General features: G+C 38.0%; 1 protein-coding gene across 10 annotated transcripts in view; it reads left to right on the forward strand.

Moving 5' to 3' along the window:
• RBPJ (recombination signal binding protein for immunoglobulin kappa J region) overlaps window positions 1-27445 on the forward strand; it is a 264413-nt gene that overhangs the window by 221109 nt on the left and 15859 nt on the right. For all 10 annotated transcript variants that reach the window (XM_054485039.1, XM_054485034.2, XM_054485040.2 and 7 more), the window contains 2 exons: window positions 14654-14749; window positions 23818-23983. In XM_054485039.1, coding sequence (XP_054341014.1) covers window positions 14654-14749; window positions 23818-23983 — 262 coding nt within the window. The remainder of the gene's footprint in view (window positions 1-14653; window positions 14750-23817; window positions 23984-27445) is intronic.

The following is a 27445-nucleotide window of genomic DNA, read 5'->3' on the forward strand; positions in this document are numbered from 1 at the left end:
ACAGCTTTTAGAAGAAAACATAGGAGAAAATGTTGTTTATTAGGCTAACATTTCTTAGACACTAAAACACAATCTATAGAAGAAATTGATAAATTTTACTTCATCAAAATAAAAAACGAAGATGGAAAGGACTCTGAAAAGTAAATAATAAGGAAAAAATCCATTTTTAAAGGGCCGTAATGGTCTGAACAGATACTAATCCAAAGAATGTGTGAATATGACAAATACCCATTAAGGAAGTGCAAATTAAGACTACAGTGAGTGTGTTAGTCCCACTGGTTTGCTGTAACAGTGTACCATTAACTGGGTGGCTTATAAACCACAAATTTATGTCTCATAATTCTGGAGGCTGGGAAGTCTAAGATTAAGACGCCAGTGTGTTTGATGTCTGTTGGGAGATGCTTCCTGGTTGATAGATGACTGTCTTCTTTGTGTGTCCTCACATGGCAGGAGGGACAAGGGCACTGATCTTATTCTTGAAGGCTCCATCCTCATGACCTCATCACCTCCCAGATGCCCCACCTCCTATTACGTTTCAACATAGGAATTTTGGGGGGACACATACACTTTTTAGCAGTTAGATACTGTTAATACTATATACCTGCTAAAATGTCTGAAATTTAAAGGACTCATCATGGGAACAGCTAGTACACTGGCAGTGGGTATATAAAGTGGTACAATAATTTTAGAAAATAATTTAGCACTTTCTTAAAATGTTAAACCTCTACCATATGGCCTAGTTATTCCATTCCTACATACTTAATCAAGGAAAATGAAAACATCTGAATACAAAGCCCTGAACACAAATGTTCATGTTAGCTTTAGTTGTAGTAGTCACACATACATAACCCCAATATCCAGCAACAGGTGAGTGGATCAACAAATTGTAGTGTATTCTACAGTGAATTTCTATTAAGCAGTAAGAAAGGAATGAACTTGATACATGCAATAACATAGATGGATCTTAATTATATTCAATTTTCTAAATATATCAGGGAAAAAGAATATGTACTGCATGATTCCACTTACATAGAATTATAAAAAATGCAAACTGATCTGTACTGACAAAAAGTAGATCAGTGGTTTCCTGGGGATAGGGGGAGGCAGGAGGAAAGATTACAAAAAGGCAGAAAGGAAACTCACAATTGTGAATACCTTTATTTTGATTTTGGTGATGGTGTATGTACACATGCCAAAACTTGTCACATTGCACACTTTAAGTGTATTTTATTATATTTCAATTAAATCTCAATAAAGCTGTTAAAAACTTAGAAGCTTTTATACTTGAAAAATATTCTGAAATATTCTGAAAGGGGTTAGTGTATCTTCTTGGGAAAATTCAGGTAAGTTTTTTTTGTTTTTTTTTTGTTTTGTTTTGTTTTGTTTGAGACGGAGTCTTGCTCTGTCGCCCAGGCTAGAGTACAGGTGCCTGCCACCATGCCCAGCTAATTTTTAATTTTTAATAGAGATGGGGTTTCACTGTGTTGGCCAGGCTGGTCTTGAACTCCTGACCTCAAGTGATCTGCCTGCCTTGGCTTCCCAAAGTGCTGGGATTACAGGTGTGAGCCTGGCTTCAGGTAAGTTTTATTTCTTTTTAAATCTCTGAAAGAGAGCAAACTACAGATTTATATTGTTTATTATTGAAGCTGAAATAAGGCAGATTTAGCAAAAAGTTTGTATAACAGCAAATGGAAATGTAAAATCAGTGACCAAATCTGTGATAAAATTTTATTTTATTAAGCACAAACTTGGACATCTGAAATTTTCCCCTTTGATAATATAATTTTAGGTACCATCTGGCCTTTTTTTGTTTTGTTTTGAGAGACAAAGTCTGGCTTTCTCACCCAGGCTATAGCACAGTGGTGTGATCTTGGCTCACTGCAACCTCCGCCTCCCAGGTTCAAACCAGCCTCCCACCTCAGCCTCCTGAGTAGCTGGGACTACAGGTGCACACAACCATGCCTGGCTAATTTTTATATTTTTTGTAGAGACAGGATTTCCCCATATGGCCCAGGCTAGTCTTGAACTCCTAAGCTCAAGTGATCCCCCTGCCTCGGCCTCCCAAAGTGCTGGGATTACAGGCGAGAGCCACCACACCCTGCCTTGAGAATGCTTTTTAAAATGTTTTTTTTCCCTCCATTTCTCCTGTAAAGAATATTCAAGTTAGGAAAATTTTAGTATCTTTGATTTGATGAGAAATATTTTAACGTTTTTTCTCTCCATTGGGGTGCAGAGAGTTTAAAATTGGGCAGATTTTATTCCTTAAAAAAAAAAATCTTTGAAACACTGTTCTTACTCCCATTTTCCAAATTAAGCAATATTGAAAAAGCATCCTGTTGTGAAGGTCATCTTTTAGATAGTGTTCTAAACATAGTTCTGCCTACACAGAGTTTAAACTTTTGATTGAGGCTCGTTAATAATATATACTATTCAGTGTTACTATGGATTCATTTTTTGTTTGTTTGTTTTTTTGTTGTTTTTTGAGAATGGAGTCTCACTCTGTTGCCCAGGCTGGAGTGCAGTGGCGCGATCTCTGCTCATTGCAAGCTCCGCTTTCCGGGTTCGTGCCATTCTCCTGCCTCAGCCTCCCGAGTAGCTGGGACTACAGGTTCCCGCCACCACACCCGGCTAATTTTTTGTATTTTTACTAGAGACGGGGTTTCACCGTGTTAGCCAGGATGGTCTTGATCTCCTGACCTCGTGGTCCGCCCGCCTTGGCCTCCCAAAGTGCTGGGATTACAGGCGTGAGCCACCACGCCCAGCCTGGATTCACTTTTTAAAAAAAAAAATTACATTCAGGATGTATATGATAGGAATAGGGTGTTGGCTTTTAAGGACATCCCAATCTCTTGAAATACTCCCTTTAATATGGCCCACAAGTATAACTTGACTGTCAGTTAAAAAAAAAAAAACCAAATAGAATAATCAGATGTTATATAATGCATAGAACAATTATTCTTGTATTGTTGAGGCTTTTAGAGCCTCAAATCATTTTGTCATTTAGAGCCTGAAAATCTTAGTTGCAATGCAGTTAGGCATTGGTCTTCAGGAGTTCTTAGTGTGTCGAGTGGAGGTGCCTGTTTCTTAGATAGGAGTAGGCCTGAGCTCTGAAGTGCTTTTTTTAAAAAAGAGATATTACTTGACTTAATACTCTGTTGTACTAAGTGATTCTGCTCTGTTGTTAACCAAAAGGTAAGACTGGAATCCTGAAGACTTCTAAAGAAGGTAATCTTAACCTTCTCCCCTACAACACTCCAGACTAGTAGCCATTAACTCATGCTTTTGCTTGAATCCGTTTAATGTCATGAGGTTTTCTTCATGAAAGTTTACCATTTCTTCAAGGTTTGTTGTAATTGTTGTAACTATTTTGTAGTGTTCTCTCACTAAGAATATTTTTTCTCTGTCACTTGGCCTAACACTTTTTGCAAAGCCCATCTTCTGTTAGTCTCCCTGCCATACCTCTCTGTTCTCACATGTACCTCCATTGTGGCCATGGTCAGATATGGAAATAATCAGTTTCTGAAATTCTGTTGGCTTGCTTTGGAGGTTGCCTCAGACCAAGTAATAATACCTTAAGGTGAAGGTTAAGAAACTAAGCTCCAGGCCAGGCATGGTGGCTCAAGCCTGTAATCCCAGCATTTTGGGAGGCCAAGGCAGGAGCATTGCTTGAGTCCAGGAGTTTGAGACTAGCCTGGGCAGCATAGGGAGAATTACAAAAAATTAAAAGAATTAGCTGGATGTGGTGTTGCCCGCCTGTGGTCGCAGCTACATGGAAGGCTAAGGTGGGGTGATCCCTCTAACCCAGGAAATTGAGGCTGCAGTGAGCCAGATTGTGCCACTTTACTCCAGCTTGGGTGACAAAGTGAGAATCTGCTTCAAAAAGACAAAAGAAGAAATTAGCTTTATATCTATTGTCCACGTTAACATGGGTGCTATGGTTTGGATATTTGGACCCTCTAAGTAGCATGTTGAAATTTGATCCTGAATGTTTAAGGTGGGGTCTAATGGGAGGTGTGAGTCTGGCACCTCCCTTCCCTCTCTTCCTTCCTTTGTTGCCCTGTGATCTCTGCCTGCTAGCTCCCCGTTAGCCATGAGTGGAAGCACCCCGAGCCGTTCACCAGATGCCCAGTCTTCCAGTGTGCAGAACTGTGAGCCCAATAAACCTCTTTCTAAAATAAATTACCCAGCTTCACAAACGGACTAAGACGATTATATGTTCATATTTGTCTACTAATTTAGGGATTGCATTGTCTTTGAGAAAACCCCTGTTCTTTTTGAATCTCTTCTCTTCCCTATCCATAGCATATAATTATTAGAAGCTTTTTACCACTGCCTAATGAGAAACTCTTAAAACAGTGTATTTTCTTTGTCTACTCTGGATTATGGTTAAAGTTTCTGTTTTCTGTGCCTGTTTCTCTTTATGATTCATCTCCTCACTTTGAGACAGGAGAGCATCCACTTTTAATTGTGAGCATAGGTAGGCAGAGGTTTCTTTGCATGACAGGTAAAATATTCATGTTTCAACCTAGTCATGTATTTTATTTCATCATAAGACACCTATGAGTAACAAACACCACGCAAAGTAGGTAAATGTAAAATGAATTTAAATTGATAGTCAAATTAAAGCCTAAGATTGATCTGCTACATGAATAGTAATGCGTGACCTTTGCTATTAGTCAACTAATTAGTCCATAAATGGGTAAATAATTCATATTAAAAAGGGTTGCAAATAAGATTCAACTTTACTTAGACCAGTCACATGTTTGTAGGGCATCTTGAGGGAATAAGAGAATGGAGTAGAGTAGGAAGGGACTATGCGGTCTGATCCCTGGGATTCGAAGTGTCAAGTTTGCATCAACCAGGATTAGAAATAGAAGAACCAAGATGGTGACTTGCCTTTGATTGTCAGCACCTCATACTATTTTATGTTCTCAGATTCCTCTAGTCCCAAATTTTTCTGTACATAAGATGTAAAGCCTTAAGTAGCAAAATGGCTTATTTGTACAATAACCTTTTAAAGCTAATAGAACACAGATGTGTTGATGACCCATTGCTCTCAATGTAACGGCCTATGCCTATTTGGGAGTGGGAGGCGGGGAGGGGAAAACCAAGAGCTTGTCAGAATTTGAAAGGATGTGTCTCATAGCTGTGTGACAGGATTTGAAGCAATTTACTTACTTATCTACAAAAAACTTCTTGTGGAATTTTGGGACATTTTTACTTCTGCTATAAAAAGAGAGGATTGAAGTGAGGTTTGCAGGTGTTTCCTTAGGAACAGGACCTGTACTGTTGTTTAGCTTTGGTCACTGATAGATGTAGACACTTAGTACAGCAGCCTCAATGTTTTATTGTATTACAAGGGCACCAGGACTTTGTTGACTATTGATAGTGTCCCTAGATTGTCATTTTCAAAACTGGTCCTCAGGCAAACAGTAGTTCTCAGGAAGCTTCCTTGGGAGAAAAACAAGGAGATCTTAGTCTGGTCTAATAGCTTGGAAAATGAAGCCTACAAATATCCCTCTCTTGAAGATTTTGCTTAAGGTTCTGAGTAGTTCTGCCATGAGTTAGTTTCACTTTATTTTATCTGATTTCACTGAAGCATCTTTGATTGAGACACCCTCCTTTGTAAACCATAATTATTGTGGAGCTCACTTTGAGAAGAAGTGTCTGAGACAGTGTAAAAGGCGAGACTGCCAGAATCCGACAAAAATAGGGTAGTTCTTCAAGGTTTTGTGGGGGTGCATATAAATCTGGATGCCTTTTGGAGGCATCCCGAAGTAGATGTGAGAAGAGTTGAGCTGAGCTTTCTGAGACCTCAGTTGTCCATAAGTCAAGTTTTGAGGAAGAATTTTATAAAAAATCTTGATTGAATGTCAGCCGTGCAATATACTTAATTGATTTAATTAGAATTCTGTTTTGCAACTTTTCCTTAAAAACTTTTAAAAATTGTCTGCAGGGATCAACAAGCATTTTCTGTAGCATCAAGTAGTATATATTTTAGGCTTTGAGGGCCACGTACTATCTCTGTTGCATATTATTAGTCTCTGTTTTGTAACTCTTTTTTTGTTGTTGTTGTTTTTTGAGACAGAGTCTCACTCTGTTGCCCAGGCTGGAGTGCAGTGGCGCGATCTTGTCTCACTGCAACCTCCGCCTCCCAGGTTCAAGCGATTCTCCTGCCTCAGCCTCCCAAGTAGCTGGGATTACAGGCGTGTGCTACCATGCCCAGCTAATTTTTTGTATTTTTAGTAGAGACAGGGTTTCACTGTGTTAGCTAGGATGGTCTCAATCTCCTGACCTTCTGATCCGCCTGCCTTGGCCTCCCAAAGTGCTGGGATTACAGGCGTGAGCCACTGTGCCCGGCATTGTAACTCTTTGAAAATGTAAAAGGCATGCTTAGCTCCTAGGGGTCACAAAAACAGACTGCTTTGTGATTTGATGACTGTGGCCTATTGTGTTTCTCAGTATGCTCTTCAGTTCTTTAAAATGTTTACATGTGTGATATTGTGTGTGTGTGTGTGTGTGTGTGATTACTTTGAAAATTCTTGATACAACAAAAATAAGTCTCTTCATTAGAAGACAGAATTCATTTTGGAACTTTTATTATTTGGATTTTAAAGTGACAGTGGTCCAATTTGAGAAGTGCAGAGAGTGAGCCTGGAGGTAAGGATGACTGGACCTCCCATCTTTGTGACGGTTTTCTCCCCTTCCCTCTCTCCCACACTCCCTCCACTTACCCCTTGGACCAATCACAGAGGTGTCTAAGAGTGTGGTGAGAAAGTGAGGAAGTCTGTTTTCAGAAGAATGGTGATTAGCACCATAAGGACACCACAAACTCACCGCTATAATTAATGTCCTAGCGGGAGATGTGGTTTGTAGTGTTTTCCATATGTCTTGGCCCTCAGAACTCCGTTTTAAGGAGGATCTTGCCTCCAGGAATTTACTTTGAGAAACACTAAGCTATGGGTTAAATGTACACTTTACTAGCATGGCATTTAAGGCTTGAGCCAGTCTCACCCCACCCTGTCTTTCCAATCTCATCTTTCAGAATTCTGTTTTTCTTTTTGGAAACAGAGTCTTGCTCTGTCGCCCAGGCTGGAGTGCAGTGGCATAATCTCAGCTCACTGCAACTTCTGCCTTCCACGTTCAAGTGCTTCTTTTGCCTCAGCCTCCCAAGTAGCTCGGACTACAGGTGTCTGCCACCACAGCCGGGTAATTTTTGTATTTTTAGTAGAGATGGGGTTTCACTATGTTGGCCAGGCTGGTGTTGAACTCCTGACCTTGTGATCTGCCTGCCTCAGCCTCCCAAAGTGCTGGGATTACAGGCGGGAGCCATCTCGTCCAGCCCGTCTTTCAGAATTCTGTGTGTTATATACTTCAGCTACTTAAAAGTATTCAGTTTATAGATACTAGGTTTTTTTGCAGTGCATCTTTACATTTTCTTCTTGGCTTTTTTTGTTTTAAGAAACTTAGTAATTAAAAATTTCCCTTTATATCCAAAATTTTAAAAATCCTGTAAAGAGACAAACTTTTCTGCCGTAACCTTAGTTATTCCCGCCACCACCCCTTTTCCTTATCAGCCAAGAAGCATGACTTATGTTCATTGCACTTTCTTCCCTTCCTTTCATTTTGTAGCTTACTTCAGTGGTGTTGCCTCACCACCAACCAGCTCACTGAGAAGATTCTAATTAAGCTGTTCCATTTATGAACTAATTGTCAAATTTATGAAGAGTTTCTAATCTTTATCTTTCTTGACTGTTCTGTAATATTTAATAACATTGATTATGTTCCCTTAACTGAAGTTCTCTTTTACCTTTACGCGGGGACCAGGTTCTTCCCTTTTTTTGCAGACTCCCATTGCCTCCATTGGCATAACTAGTAAAAGTAGATCAATTAGAAACAGCACATGAGCTTATCTTAACATTCATGGATGTTTCACTGTAGTATTCTCTTTGTGGTATTTTTCTTTCCTTTTTTTTTTTTTTCTGTGTAAAAAAAGTTTGAATTTTATAAGGCAAACCACAGTCAAAAAATTGACAAAGGTAATCACAGATTAAACATGCTGAACCAGAATGGTATTTGCCATAATTCCATAATTTCATGTTAGTAAAATTATTTTTGATAACAATAAAATCTCCTTTTTTTGTTTTGTTTTTTTTTTTGAGACGGAGTCTCTGTCGCTCAGGCTGGAGTGCAATGGTGCGATCTTGGCTCACTGCAACCTCTGCCTCCTGGGTTCAAGCAATTCTCTGCCTCCCGAGTAGCTGAGACTACAGGCGCGTGCCACCATGCCTGGCTAGTTTTTGTATTTTTTGTAGAGATGGGGTTTCACTATGTTGGCCAGGCTGGCCTCCAACTCCTGACCTCAATTGATTTGCCCACCTCAGCCTCCCAAAGTGCTGCGATTACAGGCGTAATCCAGTTGGTTTTCATTTAGAATGAAAATTTTATGTAAGAAATCATTAAATGAAATTAGTAAACAATAGACTTCAAAATTTACCTTATGTTTTAAAGTGTTAAAAAAAACAGTTCAATAATAAAACGTAGTAATTCTATGGTCAAGGATTCTTCAGCACCTGTAATATGTTTTTCCAATAATAAAATTTTCAGTATTTTTTAATTTAAAAAAAAAAAACCTGGATGATTGTGATATCTTACCACTGAAATTTTTTGGATTTATCTCAGTAGTTTTCAATCCATGTGACCATCTCACTCCATCCTCTTTCTTGACATCTGGCACCATCTGGAGACATTTTTAGTTGTCATAATTCAAGGAAGGGTGCTACTGGCACCTGCAAGGTAAAAGATAGTGATGCTGCTACATATTCCTACAATGCACAGCGCAATCTCTCCACAGCAGAAAATGATTTTGCCCAGGATGTCAGCAGTGCTGAGATAGGAATCCTATTTCTTGACACAGCCTTCCTCTATTTGGATGAAAAGCATATGGGCTATTATTTGACAGGCTTTACTATTTATTGTGTTTCTTTAGAGTATGTCGTCTTGTTTTACAGCTCCTTAAGGTGCAGAAAGTCATTGATCAAGCTTTAATTGCCAGAGAGCATAATTTTTAATGTTTAATATTCTGTTTAATAAAGCGAAATTTATTTTTACTGTTGAAAGAAGCTATTTGGCAAATTACTGTTATAGGACAACTGTTGTTCATGATTACCTTGAGGCTCTAGTTACTTTTTCAGGAATTTGTATTCTAAACATGAAGAAAAAGACAAGGAAAACCAGAGCTGTCACCCTGCATTCATCATAAGCACCGTGAGATCTTTGAACTGTGAACAGTTACATCCAGTAGTAGAAGCCAGCAGAATGCCCAGTGCCTAGAATATAGTAAGCTTTCGATAAATCTTCAGTGGGAAGATGGATAGTTGTGCAGTTTACTTGGTGTACTTGCAAAATTTGTGCTTTGCACATTGGGTAACATGCCTGATCCTTCATTCCTAGGTCATTTTCAAGTTTGCTCTCAAAGCCTCAGTGGAAGTCCCATTTTCCCTCCCTCTTCACTTTGTGTACTGTTGAAGGTTGAAGTCTTCTTTCTAAGGAAATAATAGTAATAGCTCAAGGCTACTGGCACTTGCTTTCTGTCAGTCTGTGGGACTAACTTACTTTAAAGTGTCCCCCTGCCCCCACCACCAATACGAGGCATTACAGTCTTTATCTTACAGGTGAGAAAACTCAGGCTTAGTGATTGACAGACCCTTAGTAACAGACCCGGATCTATTTCACACCAAAGCTATACCCCTAACCACTAACAGTATGATTTTGTCCTCACAAGCTAGGCTACGTAGATTTGAATCCTCACTCTTCAGTATCATCTTGGGAAAGTTACTTAACCTCTACCCAGTTTCTAAAATGTACATAATAGTGTTACCCTCAAGGTCATTGGTTATGTTAATACATGCTTAGAAGAGTACTGGAAGAGTGATTGCTTACTTTTAGCTCGTTTAATGATTATAACTAAAATCTTTGTAGGAAGCATTTGTGACTGCCTCGGATATTATCAAATACCAAGTTTGTGTCCTGTTTTACCTGAGTTGTCATGAAAGGGATAGAAATGTGAAATATGGATCTTGCCTTTAAAGACTTTGTAGTCTATCTGGGAAGACAAGAAAAATAAACACGAAACCTGACAAACACAATGCAGTTACTGCTAAATGATGTAATAGAGATTACAAATACAAATAGAATTTAGTATCCGGAAATACACTTAATGGCTTAAAACTATTCAAATATATAGTAGCTCTTCAAGTTTTGTGCTGAGAAATTTTGTGCCAGTTTTGTCAGGATATTGGCCTTCTCTTAGCTTTGCTTTTGTTTTCTTTTTCTTTTTCTTTTTTTTTTTTTTTGAGAGGGAGTTTCACTCTTGTGGCCCAGGCTGGAGTGCAATGGCGCAATCTTGGCTGACTGCAACCTCTGCCTCCTAGGTTCAAGTGATTCTCCTGCCTCAGCCTCCCGAGTAGCTGGGATTTCAGGCATGCGCCACCATGCCTAGCTAATTCTGTATTTTTAGTAGAAAGGGAGTTTCTCCATGTTGGTCAGGCTGGTCTCGAATTCCCGACCTCAGGTGATCTGCCCGCCTCAGCCTCCCAAAGTACTGGGATTACAGCCGTGCGCCACTGCGCCCAACCTGCTTTTGTTTTCTTATTCACCCTGAACTCTATGTTCAGTCACCTGACTTTGCAACACCTCAAATCCCTCATCATGTTACCCTCTCCAGACTGCATCTCTAGTACCCAGCAGTTTGAGAGTGTGGTCTCCCTTTTCCCTCCCTTGGAATGTTAGTGGGAATTGGCATCATTATTTTTGGATTCCAACATTAGCTGGTCCTTTGATACCAATCTTCAGTTGTTTTATTTGTCCATAGTTAGCTTCCTTTTCCATACCCTGGAAGGTATTTCCAGTATTTACTGTTGTTTTGTTATCCATTAGACATCATATGGCCTCTCATTTTACGAATAAAATAGAGACTTTCAGACTTGATTCCTGCTTATGTCCTTCCCCCAGCTGGCATCTGTTAGACTTCTTGCTGAAATTAAAGTGACCTTGACTTCTGTAGCATTTCACCTTTGATTGCTCCCTTCTTTCGAGGTTGTGTCTTTCTACAGCACCTGAGGCTGGTTTCAGTTCTTCCTCTTATCAGTTCTCAGTTTCCTTTAATACATTTTCTTCTTGACTCTCCTGTCAATGTGTTTTTGTTCTGGGAGAGTCCATTTACTTCCGTGGTTTTGTTTGCCAATTACATACTAGTGAACCCTACCTTTTCAGCCCAGACCTCTCTCTTGAACTATGCATAGATACTTCCAACAACCTACTGAATACTTTCAACTTGGAGGTCCCAGGGGCACTTCAGAGTTGACTTTTGTCAGCAGAACCTAATAATAATATATACCCACTTCTCCCAAAACAAAAGATGCAAAGAGTTATTTTTCCTGTCCCCTATCTTCTGTTACCTTCTTCTTAGTGTGAGAGCCTTTTTATAAGTTTGTCTTGTCTTCTCTGCTTTTGAATCCTTTCTCTAGAAATAATAAAAAGTAAAATTAATTACGTACTTTTAAAAAACCTTAATAAGATCTCTCATTGCCTTTAGTTTAGATTGAAAATTCAGTTTCTATAGTATTGATTTTCTATAATGGGCTTGAGAGAAACTTGACTGGTGATCTTGTCCCAATTCACAAAGGCATGGATTTTTTTTTTCGTTTTGAGTTTTTCTCTGGATCTTTAAAAATTTTACTACACGCTACCACTTGTTTTATACTTAAAGGTTTAATCATAATGAATAACCATATAACAATACTTCCCCTAAAAATACTTCAAATAATTTTCCAAGAGATTTTAAAAAAAACTTTTATTTTAGGTTCAGGGTTACATGTGAAGGTTTGTTACATAGGTAAACCCAGGTATTAAGCCCAGTACCCAATAGTTATTTTTTCTGCTCCTCTCCCTCCTCCCATGCTCCACCCTCAAGTAGACTCCAGTGTCTGTCATTTCCTTCTTTGTCTTCATAAGTTCTTATCATTTAGTTCCCACTTGTAAGTGAGAACATGCGATATTTGGTTTTTTGCTCCTGCGTTAGTTTGCTAAGGAAGATAGCCTCCAGCTTCATTTATGTTCCCACAAAAGAGATGGTCTCATTATTTTTAATGGCTGCATAATATTCCATGGTGTGTATATACCACACTTTCTTTATCCAGTCTGTCACTGATGGGCATTTATGTTGATTCCATGTCGTTGCTATTGCAGATAGTGCTGCGATGAGCGTTCGTGTGCATGTGACTTTATGGTAGAATGATTTATATTCCTCTGGGTGTATACCCAATAATGGGATTGCTGGGTAGAATGGTAGTTCTGTTTTTAGCTCTTTGAGGGATCGCCATACTACTTTCCACAACAGTTGAACTAATTTATGCTACCACCAACAGTGTATAAATGTTCCCTTTTCTCCACAACCTCTCCAGCATCTGCTATTTTTTGACTTTTTAGTAATAGCCATTCTGACTAGTGTGACTAGTGTGAGATGGCTATTAGTAATAGCCATCTATTACTAGTGTGAGATGGTGTCTCATTGTGATTTTAATTTGCATTTCTCTAATGATCAGTGATATTGAGCTTTTTTTCATATGAAAGTTGGCCACTTTTCATATGCTTGTTGGAACACTTTTGAAAAGTGTTCATATCCTTTGCCTACTTTTTAATGGGGTTGTTTGTTTTTTTTTCTTGTAAATTTAAGTTCCTTATAGATGCTGGATATTAGACCTTTATCAGATACACAGTTTGCACATATTTCCTCCCATTCTGTAGGTTGTCTGTTTACTCCATTGATGGTTTCTTTTTGCTATGCAGAAACGTATTACCACTTTTATCATCACCTGTTATGGGGTAATATTTGAAATAGCATAAACTTTTATACTTAGTATTTAAGTATACAAATGTCCAATTTTCAAAGCCTTTCATAGTTTGACTCTATCATTGTCAACCTTATTCACTGCCATGGCTCACCTTAGAATCTCGCAAAATTTGTGTGAATTCCTGACTGCCACTGTTCACTATAAGAGCTTGGACATGACAGTCAAAATGGTGTTAGCTGTATAGCAGTACTTATCTTTTCGGATTATTAGGATTAAATAAAATAATGGAGTTACAGTGCTTAGTTCAAGGCCTGGCACATAGTAAACACTCAAGAAATATTAGCTGCTCTTGTTTTACTGTTGTGGCTGCCTTACTCCTTAGCCTGAATGTGCAGTTACTGATGCCTTTATTCACACTATTATCAGACCCTGGAACGCCTTATGCTTTCCTCCTCCCACTTCCTGTGTCTACTTCTTGCTCAGAATTAGGGCTTCTAAGAACTTTTCCCAGCATGTAGTTCTTTACCATCCACCCCTGTCTTTACATAGGCTTTCCCTTATTGGTGCTTTTTGTACATATCTCTACTTGGATTATTGCATTTAATTACAATTTGGACTTTGAGTTCCTTTTCAGTGGTAGGGATTAGTTCTCAGTTTATTTATAGCCTGGTATTACTGCCCTACCTTGGAGCTAACAGGTTTTTTCAGTTGGTAAATATAAATGCTGTTATTAGGTTATCTCATTTAATCCCCTCAGCCACCCTGTGGTAGGGAGGTGTTATCTTCAGTTTCCAGTTAGGGAATCAGAGGCTGGTTGAGGTTAAATGATTTGCACCAGGCTACTTAGTGTGTAAGTGCTGTAAACCTAGAAGTCCTCACATTTAATAACATATTACTATTGTATAGCTATGCTCTTGTACCTGATATTTGTCTTTATAGTATCAGTAGAATAACATTTAAGTTTGGGATGTGTAAGACATCTCAAGAATTGGGATTCTGCTTATTCAGAATTGTTATAGTTTCATCTGTGTAGAGCTTGCTTTCTTTTTACTATATAATATTGCTTAGCAAAACAATTGAGTATGTAAATACATTTAAGATATTGAACTTTGTATAGACCATTTGCTCAATAAATATGTAGAGTTGTTTTTACTTGAAAGAATTCACATTGTATTTTTTTCAAAATTCAGATTTTCACCAATTTCAATTAGCCTTTATTAAATTTTATTTATTTAATAATATCCTTGAGATAATTATGTATTTGTATGTGAACTATAGGCCTTTCTTGGTCCTCATAGGATTGTCATTTTAGGATCATGTAATAATAAATTTGGATGGCTTAAGGATTTGTTACAGCTTTTGTATTCAGTGAAAAACATTGCTTCCGATAGCTGGGGTAGGGAAACTGAGGAGGGGAATTACATTATTAAACTACAAAATTACTGCATTTTATTAACTTTATAATATTTTAGAGCCAATTAGCAGTGTATATGTTGATTCTAGTTATTCTGGAAGGTGTAATTGTGGTTTGAGTTACATCATAAATTCCAAAGAATGCGAGACAGTTTCTTATTTTTAAAGAACAAGGAATAGAATTGAAAATGAGCAGTATTTATTGTATCATTGTATAATCTTCCAATTTAATTTATGGATTTACTTTGCTTTATTGTTTTTGTTTTTAAGGTTTGCTTATTTAAAAAATATTTATAAGCATTCCTCTCATTGCAGAGCGTAGTAATGATGAAAGATTTCATCAAGAATTTCACCTCTGTAACAGTAATATTTGTATTTGCTTTTAGGGAAGCTATGCGAAATTATTTAAAAGAGCGAGGGGATCAAACAGTACTTATTCTTCATGCAAAAGTTGCACAGAAGTCATATGGAAATGAAAAAAGGTAAGATTATTGTTTTTCTGGTGGATAGTTAATTGTAGTTACCACATGCATTTGCCAATTATGTATTAATATACATGTCAGAGGATGGCTTCTATTACTGGGTTCATTTGCTAGTACAAAATAAAAAATAGGGGATTTGTCCCCTGAAGGGGAGAAACAAAGTGAATTGTGGTATACTGTTAGGAATAGATAATTGGTGCTGTGAAGAAAAGTCAGCATGGAGACAGAGGACCTCTCAGCAAGGCAATCTTTACTCTCTGCAGAAAGGGTGCCCGATGGAACAATGGAGAGAGCACACTTGAACAAAGGAAAAGCAGACATATTTGTCCCTTATGCATTTGGGTCATCCTTACTGCTGTGTCCTGCATCCATTGGCTGGAGCTGGACCTCACAGTCTTAAACTGATACCTGATTTGCTAATAACATAGAACTTTCCTAAATAGGTAAGTGCAAGGGAGAACAAAGAAGAGAGGAAGTTGCTTACAAAAGGTTTAAGAAAGCAATAACATTTCCAAATAAGGAAGGGGCATAAGCTATGAGCTAAGACTTGCCTGGGCCTGCCCAGACATGCCTGAATAAGCCAAAGCAACTAATTGGGCTAAAGTGTAAGAACTGATAGTTGATAGGAGGCTTTAGAGTAAGAAGCTATTATTTCTAGTGTCTATTATTTTATTTTCAAACCAAGACGAGCTTTGAAGATGGAACTTTTCTACTTTCTACATATCCTCAAGCCAGAAGGGTAATTTAATAAAGGTCATCTGGTTAATAAATCCCTGATCTTACAAAATGAAATAATCCACAGTTTTTCTTTTGGGCTACATAATGTTCCCGAAATACTTATGTGATACATTAGTTTATTCACAAAGAAGCTTTCTTTTTGGTGGAAAATGTAGTTTTTTACGCAAATGTGACGCCAAAAGTACCATTTTGAAAAGGAAAAGGCTAAACAAGCTCTTGATTCTGAAACTGTCTTGAGCTTAGGTTAATTGAGCTATGGAATGATTATAAAGAAAACTCCTGGCCCTCTTGATCTTATTCTTGTTTGGTTGCTATTAAGAAGAAACAGCAAAACTGGGTTCATACTCCCATACTGCTTGAATGTGGACTCAACAGAAATTACCTATAAAGTAGATTAACCAAAATTAAATTACAACAAAGTGATTTTTAAAAAATTATTTCTTGTGGTATTCTATAAATTTCTGCATTTTTTATGTTTAATTGGGGACTTTCATTGTTGTTTCTTCACTTGGTTCCTGGAATTTTCTTGTGAATAGTTTCTTGAGTCTGTCTTTCAAACAGCATTTTTTGGTTAAGCATTTCATGGAAAAAGCCTGCTTATGGAGAAAGATCAAAGGTTTTTTAATTGGCTAGAAAGGTACCCAGCTGAAGAGAAAAGGAATGAAAACTAAGGTTTTGGGATTGTTGTGAAAGAAATGAGTAGAATTCTTAGAGATTGTGACATAAAGGAAACCTCAGCTTATGCTTAAGAGAAGGGAAATGTAATATGTATGTGATTAAATTAATTTACATGTTAAAAGAGAATTTTTAGGAAGTTCCTTGAAGCTGACTAGATCTGAGCTGAAAAGAGAGGTAAAGCTTTCTTTCTTTCTTTCTTTTTTGAGACAGGGTCTCACTCTGTTGCCCTGGCTAGAGTGCAGTGGTATGATTTCCACTTACTGGGCTCAGGTGATCCTCCCACCTCAGCCACCTGAGTAGCTGGGACTACAGGCACTCACCACCATGGCTGGCTAATTTTTGTATTTTTTATAGAGATGGGGTTTCACTATGCTGTCCAGGCTGATCCCAAACTCCTGGGCTCAAGTGATCCACCTGCCTCAGCCTCCCAAAGGATTACAGGCATGAGACACCGTGCTTGGCCAAGAAGGTAAAGCTATTTAATTGGTAGTTTTATCCTCAAAGATGAACAAGTGAAAACAATATTTAAGATTAATACTGCCAGGTATTGTTATTCAGACTTACTAAATTTCTGATTATTTTATCTTACTTTACTAATACAACTTAAACAGTGATTTAGGGTTAAAGATGGGAAGAAGTTGGTATCTGTAGTTTGGGACATAGTGTTCCAACTCAAATTAGTGGTCCTTTTTTTTCGCCACGAAGTTGATATTAGAAATTCAGTATTTTTTTTTCATTAATGAAATTTAGTGTGTGTTTATAGCAAGTTTTCTGCTTTTTAAGCAAAACAGAAAAAGTTAACACCCATCATTATGGAGGAAGAATCTAAAAGGCCAGCTGTGCACCTCATAGTGAATCTGAGGTAGAAACAGTTTCATATTGGCTCCAATCATGAGCCAGACATGATTCCGAAAGTGCTTTATAAATATTTTAAAGTTGTAATCCTCGTAACAATTTTGTGAAGTAGTCATGTTGTGATCCAAATTCTGTTGGCAACGAATCTAAAAATCAGAGACTTTAAATGTGTCCAGGTTGACATTAGTTAGGAATCTGTGGAGCTAGGGTTGGAACTCTTGAGGGCCTAATTTTAAATATTTACCCTTTTTACTACCCTAATTGCCATACCATTCCATTTGCGTTTGAGTGTTGGTTATCTAGAGCAGGGATTGAGGAGGAAAAGATCCTTTAAGTACTTAAACTTTGTAAACTTAACTTTGCCTACGACTAACCCTTTTACCATTACCTAGGTGAGATTGGGCTAGCCCCAATTGAATTATGAATAGATGTGTGTTTATCATATAGCTTCAAATTTAGGCAAGCTGCTTTTCTTTTCTCTGGATTTTTGAAGATGCATTTTAGTACAATTGAATTCACTTATTCTTTATTTCTGATTGGCTATTGTGTGCCAGGTTTTATGCAAAAAGACCTTTACTAGGAGTTTTAAAAGTCACTATGTCATTTAATACCGGGATGTATAACTGAGGCTCATTGGAGATAACAAAAGGGGAAGAGCTATTTAGAAAATTATGTTAAAGTCCAGATAAGGTTCCTGTTTGTTAGTTACTGTTAAAAAATACGGCCGGGCGCGGTGGCTCATGCCTGTAATCCCAGCACTTTGAGAGGTCAAGGTGGGCGGATCACCTAAGGTCCGAGATAGTGCCACTGCACTCCAGCCTGGGCGGCAGAGTGAGACTCCGTCTGAAAAAAAAAAAAGAAAAATCCAACATGTATATAGAGCTGTAGTGGTTTGTCAAGTTAAAATGGAAAACTTAATCATATCTTTTATTCTAGTAGCTTTTCTTTTTCTTTTTTCTTTTTGAGACGGAGTCTTGCCTTGTTGCCCAGGCTGGAGTGCAATGGCGCAATCTTGGCTTACTGCAACCTCTGCCTCCTGGATTCAAATGATTCTCCTGCCTCAGCCTCCCAAGTAGCTGGGATTATAGGCACCCACCACCACGCACAGCTAATTTTTGTATTTTTAATAGAGACGGGGTTTCACCACGTTGGCCAGGCTGGTCTCGAACTCTTGACCTTGTGATCTGCCCGCCTCTGCCTCCCAAAGTGCTGGGATTACAGGCGTGAGCCACCGCACCCGGCCTATTTTCAATTTCTCTGTATTATTTGGGCATGGCCTAGCTGGTCTAAAACCCCAGTCAAAAGAAAGCTTTAACAATCTAAGCTTTGAAGTCCTCTAAAAAATGAACAAAAATGATGAAAAGGCCAGAGTAACTACTTTCCTATATTTTTACTGATTTGTATTGTTAAAATTTTCAAAGTAGACATGCATTACTTTATAATAAAGGGGAAACCCATTAAATTTACTTGATTTTTTTAAAAAACAGGTGTTAGTAGTAAAGGACTGCTAATGCTAATCTAGCCCTCTGGATGTCTGTCAAACTGCCCTGGATTCAGAGAAGAGTTCTGGGCTCTTACTTGGTGGTGGAGTGCACAGTGGGAAGAGGATCGGCCTTCTTTCTTGCTGATCCTGGTTCAGGCCTTTTTGAAGAGTTGCAAAGGCATAAGGCGTGAGGTTACCTGGGGGCATGATCACAGTCCTCTTGGCTGTGTCTTTTTGGCATACAAAATAACTCCAGTGAGTGATGCTGAAAAATACTTGGTTAGGAAATTTTATCCCCAAATTTAAAATTGTTCTTGATATTAAATATGGTGCCTAATAACTGGTATTTATTTGCATGGCACAACTAGTACCCCATTAATATTAGTGATTATATGATTCTGAAGTCATATTGAGATTTGTGTTAATTGGCCAATTGTGGTATGCAAAAAGTTCCTAAATATGGTCCTTGTGAACTGAATAATCATCAAAGGTTAGTGATGATTCTGCAAAGGTAGCAAGATAACGCAAATGTCATGAGTTTGGATTCTGTTTAACCTAATTTATTTTATATATTGGAATGGATGAAAAGCCTTCTTTGAATCTGTAAGGCAGTTTTCAGACATCATCTCAAGATTTGAGGAAATCAGTGGTTGAAACAGTCTCTGAAAATAAAGACAACTGTGAAAGGAGTAAAATTTTAAATGTGTGCCTATCGCCACCAAGTGGCAGAGAAAGTATTGTTTGTTATAGTTGATAGAGCTGCTAGGAAAGATGAGAAAATAAAGGCAACGTGTTTTATAGGATATCTTTTTATAGCAGCAGTTAAACTCTGTAAGCTAACCACTTTTCAGACTTTTCACTGAGTGTTTGATACATATTGACCAACTGCCCAAATTTAAAAAAATTGTCAGTTTCACACACCTGGCCTAAAATACACCACATAAGATATATTTTAGGCCAGGTACAGTGGCTCATGCCTGTAATCCCAACACTTTGAGAGGCCAAGACAGGAGGATCCCTTGAGACCAGGAGTTCAAGACCAGCCTGGGCAACATAGTGAAAGTCTGACTCTGTCTTTAAAATTAAATAAATAAATAAAGATGTATTTAAGTTTTCTTCTGTTAATTTGGTGGCCTTTTATTTTTACCCCACTCCCTTTAGTTTCTTTTGCCTGTATTCTTGCCTTTTTTTTTTGTATATATGCTGACTTTTATTCAATCACTGGATTTTTATGAAGTCTGGGCAACAACTTGATTTGTTTGCTGTATTTTAGGGGATGATGATATTGGGATGTTTAAGGTATGATTTTATCAGCAATATAGAAATAATTTGAATGTTTAGATTATATTGGATTTGCTACTTCCATCATGGCTTTTTGAAATAATTTAGAGTTGACTTTTTTTTTTTTAAAGACTCAGACTATTGAAAAGTCTTTATTTTTCTTATATTTATTACATGATTGGAAAGCACTTTCAAGGTAGACCCTTGGTCAGTGTTTTGAATAGAGAATTTTTTATCAACCTGATTTTTACCATTTCATGCATTTTGTCACAGTACTTTTGAGAAAACCAGCACTACTCATTCTTTTATCAGTTTAGCTCTCTTTATATTTTTCAGATGTGAAATTAAGAAGTATCATTTATGGGCCGGGCACGGTGGCTCACGCCTGTAATCCCAGCACTTTGGGAGGCCGAGGCGGGTGGATCACAAGGTCAGGAGATCGAGACCATCCTGGCTAACACGGTGAAACCCCATCTCTACTAAAAATACAAAAAAAAAAAAAAAAAAAAAAAAAGAAATTAGCCGGGCGTGGTGGCGGGCGCCTGTAGTCCCAGCTACTCGGGAGGCTGAGGCAGGAGAATGGCATGAACCCGGGAGGCGGAGCTTGCAGTGAGCGGAGATCGCGCCACTGCACTCCAGCCTGGGCGACAGAGCAAGACTCCGTTTCAAAAAAAAAAAAAAGTACCATTTATGATAACTCATTGAGATTTGACTACTGTATTTGGCATATAGGTTGCACATTCCCAATCCAAAAATTCGAAGTACTCCAAAATCTGAAAACCCTGAGTGCCAACATGACCCTGTAAGAGTCTTGTTCTGTCATCCAGGCTGGAGTACAGTGGCGCTATCTTGGCTCGCTGCAACCCCACCTACCAGGTTCCAGCGATTCTCATGCCTCAGCCTCCTGGGTAACTGGGACTACAGGCATGCGCCACCATGCCTGGCTAATTTTTTTATTTTTAGTAGAGACAGTGTTTTGCTATGTTGGCCGGTCTGGTCTTGAACTCCTGGCCTCAAGTGATCTGCCTGCCTCAGCCTCCCAAAGTGCTGGGATTATAGGCATGAGTCACTGCACCCAGCCTGGAGCATTTTAGATTTGGGATGTTCAACCACTAAGTATAAATGCAAACAGTCCAAGGTCTGGAAAAAAAAAAATTCAAAACACTGTTGGTCCCAAGCATTTTAGATAAGGAATACACAACCTGTACTAAAACACAGCTCTTTGAGTTTTATGGCTGATACACCAATTTACTAAGGAGTCTTAACATCAATGTTCAATAAAAAAAAACAGGAGATGTGTTTCCAAAACTGATGCCTTCTCAACCTCCTGAGAGTGTGCCAACCTAGGTATTTGACTCTGTGCCATAGTAAGCATTGGGTAGCTCCCAGCGTTGGAAGCCAGAAAGCTCCCCTTTGTAGACTTGAACTGAACCCGCTCCAAAACCAGCCCAGCTAATCCAGGCTTCCCTCCAAACTTAGAGTGACCTGGAACTGGGCCCACTACCTTGGCTGTGACCTTTATATCCTTGGCCTCAGTGTAAGTATACAGGCATGAAAACTGCTCTTTTCTATTGGATTAGATAAATGTGAGAGGACTACAGAGACTTCCCTCCTCCCTCAGTTAAATCCATAGGGCCTTCTTGGTCTACTTGTCCACTACCTCTGGCTTCACTGACTGTTAATCCCCCTCTTGCTGTCTACTCCAGCCGCTCTGGTCTGTTGGTTGTTTCCCCACTGTTGGTCACAGTCCTTCCTATCTCAGAACCTTTGCACTGGCTCTTTCCTCTGTGGAAATGCACTTGCCCCAGGTGTCCACGTGGCTTTAGGTCGTGACTCAAAGTCACCTTCTTAAGGAAACTTTTCCTGGCCACCTTGGGCTGTCCCCATTTCAGGTACCCCTTGCCTGCTTTATTTTTTTCTCCCCATACTTATCACCAGCTAATGGAGTACATATGCATGTTATTTCACTCATTTATCTGTTTTTATTATCTCTCTCCTATTAGAGTGTAAGATCCATGAGGACAGGAATTTTGTCTAATTTTTTTGTTTATTTTTACTGCTATATCCCCAGTATCTGTTACACACTCAGGATATAATAAATAACTTGGAGAATTAATGAATATTAAATAAACCCAGTTTACTTCTTGTAAGTCATATGTAAATTGCCTCTAAAGTAGTCTGGTTAAGGTTGAGCAAAAAGTAGGTTCCATTAATATATTTTCAGTCAATTCAGTAGATAATATTGTAGAGGCTGAGGGGGAAGCAAACAAGAAGTAGATACTACCACCTTCAGGAAGACCTGAGCACCAAATCCAGCCTGCTGGTGTCTGCTTGTGTGTGCACATATGCACATAAAGTTTTTTTCTTTTAGTCTGCACGTTGTTGGCCTACAGAGTGTTAATAAGTGTAAATTAGTTGCCAAATTTAAAAAAATGGTATTTCATATAAAATTTGATTTCAGTCATCTATTGAACAATTGGAGGACAGGACCAACACTAGGCCTGCATGCCCATAGTTCAGCCACGTGAGTGCGAGTGGGTGTATATACACCAGTGGCTGATTATCGTTGCATTTAAGCTCTGGGTTTTCTTATACTAGGATTAAGAAAAGTAAGCCATTTTCTGTACTAATAACAGTACAAGAAGTGAGAATGACAATGGAGGCTGTGTGTTTCAAGAAAGAAGAGAAGGAAACTACTTCTTTGGGTAACTAAAGGATATTCCTAATTTTTTTTTTTTTTTTTTTTTTTAAGACAGAGTCTCACTCTAATCCAAGCTGGAGTGCAGCTGCACTATGACAGCTCACCGCAGCCTTGACCTCCCAGGCTCAGGTGGTCCTCCCACCTCAGCCACCAGAGTAGCTGGGACTATAGGTGCCTGCCACCACGCCCACTAATTTTTGTATTTTTTGTAGACATGAGGTTTAGCCATGTTGCCCAGGCTGGTCTCAAACTACTGGGCTCAAGCAGTCCGCCTGCCTCTGCCTCCCAAAGTGTTAGGATTACAGGTATGAGTCACTGCGCCCAGCCTGGATATTCCTGTTTATTGTATACGCCGTTCACCCAGGATTACTTATGTGGCTACTATAGTTAGTTTGAGTTTTCAGGCCCTCTAGAGAGATATGGCATAGATGTTTTAAAGTATGTACAAGTCAGCATTATAATTGAACAAAGGTGAATTTACACCCTATATAAGGACTGGATTGATGGTCTGAACTATGTAAAATATGAGCCTTGAGCTAGGCTTTGCAATAGATAATATTTTTAATTGCTAAATAAAAGGTTATAAGAAAATCATTCTCAGAAGAACTTGTGAAGGTGGTTTTTGACAACTAGCAAAACAAACCTGTTGTATTCTGTGAGTTGAAAGAATACAGTGTATTGTTCTTTGAGCATGAAATATTTCTCAGATAATCTACAGCACACCAGGTGTTCCAAGTGTATATAAAATTCAAAGTATATAAAACACAGCACTGCTCATAATCAGGAGATCCATTTATTTTTGACTCTTTTGCTTAGTTTTATTAATATTTTGGATGTTTCTACTATGGACAATGCTCTAATACAATTTTCCAGGTTAATTACCACATTAAGTTGCAGTATCCATAACAGTAATGTCACTCATTAATGATTGTGTCATTTTGAATAGGCCTTAATTAGTAATTACAGATTTTTGTGGTGGTTTATCATGTTTTGTAATATGTTAGAGTACACTGGATTTGCTGAACTCCGGTAGTTTAGAACTCTGAGCTATGTGAAAATACAAAGAGAAGTTCTGTACTCTAAAAAGTATTTAATCTAACTGTATGCATAACTCCAATATTTTACCTGAACAGATTTAGTCATTGTGGAAGTCCCGATTTCTGTCCTGTGGGTATGATTATTTGCATTACAAAAGGCTTCACCAAAATTTTTCATTGGGAAATAGGTGCATTTCAATATGATTTTGTATTCATAATGTTCAAGAAAAGGAAATGCTTTATTGAATCTAATTGATTTTTGCTTCTTGGTTTTTTTTTCCCCATTATTTTTCAGGTTTTTTTGCCCTCCTCCTTGTGTATATCTTATGGGCAGTGGATGGAAGAAAAAAAAAGAACAAATGGAACGCGATGGTTGTTCTGAACAAGAGTCTCAACCGTGTGCATTTATTGGGATAGGAAATAGTGACCAAGAAATGCAGCAGCTAAACTTGGAAGGAAAGGTAAATCAAGACTGCTAGTTCACCAGAAAGGGGCACCATGGTACCAGAATGTAGTTTTCGTATTCATTTTTGTGGTGGAGATTTTTTTCTTTAATAACTATTGGTAGCGATTTCTTGAGTATATAAACTAGAACCAAAAAATATGCCTCTCAGATAGCTTTGGTCTAGTCACTCATGAAGCTTACGCTGCTGACATCGAAAGGTGGCATGCAGTAAGCTTCCCCAGCTTGCAAGCAGTTTTAGCAGACTATAAATCAGATTTCTATTGGAAGCCAGTAATAAATTTAGGAGGCTGATTGCTCATCTTCTGTTTGACAGAGGTTTATCAACAAAAATACATTGTTCAGTAATGTTTTACTCTGCTATTTTAATCTTAGTTTTATACTAGACACGATGATATATACATTGTGGAAAGCATTTATCTGGGTTATAAAGATAAATGTTTACTTGACATCAGAGTGAAGCAGAGTGATACTGTAGACAAGAACAGCCACAGTTGGCTTTACTCAAATTTTAGTGCGTGGCAGGGGTTCTTCAATTAATTTTCTAGAGAAAACAATTTATCAACTAGTTTTACTGATTATGTTGTATGAATTTAGAAAGCAGTCAATCTAGATCTTTTTTTTTCTTCCCCCGGGATAGGGTTTTTACTCTGTCACCCATGCGGAAATGCAATGGTGCAATCTTGGCTGACTGCAACCTCCACCTCACAAGTAGCAGGACCATAGGTGTGCATCACCATGTCCAGCTAACTTTTTTGTATTTTTTTGTAGAGACGGGGTTTCGCCATGTTACCTAGGCTGGTCTTGAACTCCTGAGCTCAAGCAGTCCATCCACCTCAGCCTCCCAAAGTGCTGGGATTACGGGTGTGTGCCACCGTGTCCAGCCAATCTATACTTTTAGTATTGAAAGATAGTTTTTTATTCGCTTAGAATTTAGCTATGGTTTTATTTTTCCTTGCTGCTATACTTTAGAAAATGGTTAGTTTTGATCTCAATGACTAAACATCTTCTAAAATAGCACATAAACAGCTGTTTCATTATTTGATACATCTTTGTTGAATATTTTAGTGTTTGCTGTGTTGTAGTTGGCACTAGGGATATGGGTTGGGAGTAGCGTTGGTGGAGGTGAGCTAGGGGATTTGTACTCTCAAATTCAATTTTAGTGATTTTACAGATAGTACTACAGGTCTTAATGTCAGCCTCCTTCAGATTTAGCTATTTGTATGTCATTTATATCTTTATAGTTTTTGTAAGTAAGATTTGTTGACTATGTATTTTAAATTAGATTTGGGATAATACTTATTACAATAAAGGTTGTTTCATCTTAAACCAGTAAAACTATTTCTAAATTATGACCCCTGAGCTAAAGTAACGAATATATTTAAGTGGTGGGTTGATCTAATAGATCTTAAGTCTTGTCTCATCTGTTTTCTTGTTACCTAGGAAGTCTCAGAGTTATATGCCTCCAGGCTTCACATGTAGACATTCAGTACTATGAATGAGTGGATCAGATAGGTAGTGAGAAGCCAGGGATTCTAGCTACCTGTGTGTATAACTGTTTAATCCTACTTCGTTGCTCATTTTAACTAGTTCCAGCTTCCAGTAATTTTAAATGAAGTAATACCAAATAAACCAACCAGTAGTATCACTGCTTGCCTTTCGCAGCATTGTGGCTTAGTAGTGCCACATTCTAATTTTGTACCTTTAGGGGCTGCCTCAACATGGAGATCTTTCTGCTGTTTTTCATTATATCTTTCTTCAACTTCCACTAGTATACCCTTTCCCCAAGGCCTAGAAACTGGCAGAAGAGGAATAGAATACCTGAGAGCTTGAGCATTTAACTAGTGTTTAAAAATACCTAGTAATAGGTTAGTACAATGTCTGTAAGCCAAAATTGTATGTTAATATTTAATTTTAAGGAAAAATTCTATTAAGGAAGTTTATGTAAAGTAAGACTGGTGAGAGTTAGTAGAAGGCATCCCAGGCAGGAAAAAAACAATATAATCATGTGCTTAGAGCATAAAGGTATAAGGACATGGTTTTGACCAAGGTAGGCAAAGATGTCCTGAGCAGCGGAATCTGAGCTTCAGTAAGAGGCACTTTGCTCTTGTCTGCCTCACTTAACCTCCATTCGTGTAAGGAAATAGTCTGTTCATTGAGTGGTACAATTAGTTATCGAGAAATATGGGATATTCATTTTGCAATTTTTGGTGTTTATACTTACTTCAAATATTCACTGCAACAAAATTCTAGTATATCTAGCCCTTTAAATTTATGGTCATGACATTTGGCTGTATGTAGGTAATATGTTGGATCTTAGATTTTGTGTAATGTTTTTAATTTGTTAAAAAAAATTTACATTTTTTATAGTCACAGCTAGGTAAGCTACGCAACAAGGATGACTTAGTTAACACTCTCGTGTTTTTCTTATTTTTAAACATCATATACTCTTGCTAACATTTTGTTTCTATAATTTAAACGTTTCTGCAGTATCACTTTGCAGCATTAGATTTAGTATTTCTTCTTTCTTTCAGGGAAATGTCTTTTATTGTCTAAAGGTCTTGTTTTCAAAGAGTATTTCTAGAGAGATGATTATATGCCATTTTCTCTTCTAGAATTCCATTAGCTAATTTAACCTTTTAGAATAGCAAGGCAAATGTAATTTTAGTTTTATTTGCTTATTTTCTATGAGTCAGTGACTTTTTCCTTCTTTTCTTAATGGAATTTGAGTAGTTTGTGGTCAGTGGCCTTATAGTTTTTTAAAAATAATAGTTCCCATATAATTATCTTGATTATGATTTTTGTGGATTCAAACTACTCATTGTAATTAGGGATATATTTCCTTTCTTTCCAAGGAGATATATGTGTGTTTGTTTTTTCCAAACAAAATGCAGTTCTTTTTGTGTAGGTCTTATGATCCAACCTTCTTGGTTCTTTTTTTCCTTTCTTGTTTGCCAATATGTCTTATTTATGCTGGATTTCAGTATTTTCTTTTTCTGATATGGATCTTACCTTTTAATTTTAACACTCAAAAGCCATCTCAACATTTTTAAGCTTTCCCATTAGAATGTAATTACCTTCATTTAGATATACATTTCATTTTTGCTTCCCATTACTGTCTGCTTTAGTACATTGATACCCGTTTTCATAGACCTCGTCTTATGTTGCAGAAGAATTTCATTGTTTAGGCTTAATTTGACCCTCAATGCTGTCACTTTTAAGAGTATGGCAGACCTATGGGTATAGCAGCTCGCAGATGCCATCTCTGAGTGTGTTAGAGATCTTGGGTGCAAGGAGTGATGTGACTGCAAAGTACTGTTGTTTTTTGTTTCTTTATCTTTATTCATTTTGAGACAGGGTGCCACCCTGTCGCCCAGGCTGGAGTGCGGTGGTGGGATCACGGCTCATTACAACCTCTGCCTCCTGGGCTGAAGCGACCCTCCCACCTCAGCCTCCTGAG

The sequence above is a fragment of the Pongo pygmaeus genome, chromosome 3, assembly GCF_028885625.2.
Source record: "Pongo pygmaeus isolate AG05252 chromosome 3, NHGRI_mPonPyg2-v2.0_pri, whole genome shotgun sequence".
NCBI classification, from domain to species: Eukaryota; Metazoa; Chordata; class Mammalia; order Primates; family Hominidae; genus Pongo; species Pongo pygmaeus.